A 3,828-nucleotide genomic window follows, 5' to 3' on the forward strand; every position below is an offset into this window, starting at 1 on the left:
CTTTGATGGTTTTTATTCCCATGTTGACCACTTGATAAGATCAATATTTTAAATATCGATCTTATCCTTATATATATATATATATATATATATATATGCATGTATGTATTTATATATGTATGTATGCCTGTATATATGTGAGAGTATAGTTTCACTGTACAGACCAATTACCAGCCCCACACCATCATCCACAAACCTACACATGCACACACGCACACGTCAACGTCACCAGACAGCTTCCCACGCACATACATGCTTTCTTATATACAAGCACGAGCACCTTCTTTTTGGGATCACCAATACTTTATCTCCCCTTCTTCCTAGCTCTCTTGTGAGACCTCTCTGTCCAGCATTCGCCATAAAATATCGCTTGATAAGGCAGAACGTACTCTAGAATAGTCTCTTCCTGAGTAGTGGATCGACCCACTAAACAGAGGATTCCAAGGTGGCAAACACAAATCAAGACAGGAAAAAATGGACTGTGAAAACAACATTGAAAAGCCGTACGGCCAAACGCGAATCTGATGTTGAACGCTAACAGTTCGTCTCGCCTTCATAGTGGCTGGAGTGAAAAGAGAGTTGACCACAGGTCACACGTGAGCAGAGAGGATGATAGAGGAAGGAAGTGGAACAAGAAGGAAGAGAGAGATGTGTATAGCAGTGAAGTAGAAGCCAGGACAACAGAAGGAAGCAGAGCGAGAGGGGGAGATGGGAAAGAAGAAAGATAGATAGGTAGATAGATAGAGGGATAGATAGATAGATAGAGAAAGACAGACAGATATAAAATTGAAAATTAGTCATATAAATTTAATTACATTTCTTTTCCAGGATCATCATTTGGATGGAGTCTTACAACAGAATTCACACCTCATTCATATATTTGTAAAATTCCAAAATCGGAGATATACCGGATTAAACAACGAGCCAGGGATTTCAGTAAGTTCTTTATGCAATTTTAGAGTGGAATTCTCGCGTGAAAGTTATTATAAGAATCCTTAACTCGTTGTGCATCGAAATGTGTATCAGTGTCAATCTCCACAGACAGTCTTAAAACCATACAATGATCAAAATATTGGCTAGTAACGCATTATTGGACATTTTTGGAGCCATGTATTAAGACATTCCAGAAAATTATTATTTTTTGTTGTTTTTTTTTACTTAATTACATCCTAATTTGTTAACAGTAGCTAAGGAAAACTCCAGTAAGCAAATAAAGTACGTGATGCAGTTTATTGAGTGAATTGAACACCGTATGACCCTTAATCCGACCAAATTATGAAATAATCAAATTAGAACTCTCTTCAAAAATATGACAAACAAACAACTTCAGCGTTAATATTTTATTCTTACGCTTTCGAAATTATTTTGCATTTATTTTCGAATTATTTCTTTATTGATGAAACAATTTCGTATTTATAATCTAAATATCAATTTTTCTTAAAACTGTCATTCTAACTACGTTCTTTTTCGAATATTCATTTTACTTTATAGCTACAATATTAAACACCACTGATTCTTCCACCTGGGACATCAATATCAATACTCTCATAGCTATATTCATATTTTAAAAAGTTACTTAAATTATTATGTTTCTAGTTACAAATCATTATTTAGCAAAGGAAACAGATTTTTATTCAAACCGAAGACTATAAATTTCCAACACATTCTTTTAAAAGCGATTGATCACAATGTGAATGATACTATAAATAGAGTTGATTTGATGCATGACCGTATGGAATGAGGATTTGAGAATTTTCTCTTTCGCTTCTGTTTTTCAGTTTTGTAATTCACTTAGCAACAAATCTAAATATCTTAATATTTTGAATGGAAATTTCATCAGTAGTTTGTTTAATAGAAGCCGGTTATTTCTTTGCTTCTTAAGTAAACATTTACAACTCGATTTACTGTTACTGAAAAGGAGATTATGTGGATGACATTGAGTTTCTACTTGGTCGTAAGGCCTAAAATTGGCCTTACAGTTGATTGCTGTTTATTCTCTCTATCCCAGAAGAATAAAAACAAAATTGACCATGATAGGATTCGAAATCAAAACGTAAGGAGTCGCGATAAAATACTGTAAAGGATTTTGTTGAACACTCTCCCATTTCTGTCAAGCTATGTCGTATGTAATCTATTAACTAGATATGACAGAAAAAGAGGTGACAGGTAAAGTGATTGAAAAAATGACGAATGGAAAGCAAACGGCGAAAGAGAAACAAATTTCTTTCTTTTTAATTTAAAAAGGTCATATCTCAAGGGAAAATAAAATTGACAGCGAGGAAAATGTTGGCAGCGAGGCATACAATGCAATATGCTATATTTAGGAAAGTGATGATGATTGTATAGTAATTGAAAAATCAACATATTTCATTGCAATGAACATTTAGAATAGAGCCGAAAGAAATAATTTCAGATATTTTACAAAACTACGAAATAGAATCGGTTGCATCCAAACTGTGATTCAATACATCGTTAGTAACTTTTCGAATAGAATGAGGACATTATCTTTCTATTTTTACTCCATATAATTTTAAAAAGGCACATGTGAGAGCCTCTTTGACTTCCATAAATAGCAGCTAAATCTCCCTTAAATCGTACCTTAGTATTTTTTTAAACTTCAAAACACAGTGGAAAATGGAGTGGTATATATTACATGCTTGAATAGAAGAATAAATGGTCATGATTGAATAGCTCTTTTTTTTTTATCAAAGATTTGCCGACAAAGACCGATTTGGGGTAAGGCAATAATTTAAATTTTTTATCTGTAGTTGCGATAAATTCACGAATCTCTTCCAACATCATTTAATCGACATCAATGAGAACTGTGCCCTGGTTTAAATCTACGTTAGACGCTACATACATTCAGAAAATATATGAAAATCCTGACTCCCTAACTTCTCATATATTTAAAGCTTTCAGTAAATTTACGTTATTCTTTAACATAAGTAGACACATAAATAAAAGAAGATATTTGATGAAACCTACTACACTGACATTCATAAATCTAGTTTTTACGCCCAATAAGTGTGCCTTGAAGTCAATCTGCTAGAAACAGCAGCAAAATTTCAACTTTTTAAAAAGAAAAAAGAAGGTAGTATAACATAGTTCTAGATACATTAGAGAATGACATAGGAGAAAAGTCTAATTATCAGTCTGCATAGTCAGTGCTGCCTTTACAAATAATAATACATCAACGAATATACCTTTTACTTTGTCGCTCGACTACCTATCAATAGCGTGGAGGCGCAATGGTCCAGTAGTTAGGGCAGCGGACTCGCGGTCATAGGATTGCGGTTTCGATTCCCAGACCGGGCGTTGTGTTTATTGAGCGAAAACACCTAAAGCTCCACGAGGCTCCGGCAGGGGATGGTGGCGAACTCTGCTGTACTCTTTCACCACAACTTTCTCTCACTCTTACTTCCTGTTTATGCTGTGCCTGTAATTCAAAGGGCCAGCCTTTGTGTCACACTGTGTCACGCTGAATATCCCGGATCTTTGGGGTTTGACGGGCAACATTTGTTTTCTTAACGAAACACTTTCAAACTTGGGACACTGGTAGAATGTGTCATATAAAACAACTTCTTCTCTTAACCTTAACAAAATTTTGTACATCGCAAGCTATTTCATGTTAAAGTTGTCGTATTTCTGTAATTTCAACCAATCACTGACGTCTATTCAGCTGAATACAATTACTGCTGTTCGGTGTCAAGTGTGTTATTCCCTGTTTAATTATATCATTATTCCCTAGTTTGGGTGTTAGGGTTTTAGGGTTAGAGTTGAGGTTAGGGTTAGGGTTATGGTTATGAGTTATAGGGTTAGAGTTAAGGT

The 3,828-nt window shown here is 34.7% G+C and overlaps 1 protein-coding gene across 1 annotated transcript in view; it reads left to right on the forward strand.

The window, feature by feature from the left end:
* The window catches only part of LOC106874031 (contactin), a 164,816-nt gene that overhangs the window by 3,028 nt on the left and 157,960 nt on the right, over window positions 1-3,828 (forward strand). The window contains exon 2 of the mRNA XM_052968460.1: window positions 829-936. Within this exon, the coding sequence (XP_052824420.1) occupies window positions 829-936 (108 nt within the window). The remainder of the gene's footprint in view (window positions 1-828; window positions 937-3,828) is intronic.

Source organism: Octopus bimaculoides, chromosome 6 (genome assembly GCF_001194135.2).
Source record: "Octopus bimaculoides isolate UCB-OBI-ISO-001 chromosome 6, ASM119413v2, whole genome shotgun sequence".
Classification (NCBI taxonomy): Eukaryota; Metazoa; Mollusca; class Cephalopoda; order Octopoda; family Octopodidae; genus Octopus; species Octopus bimaculoides.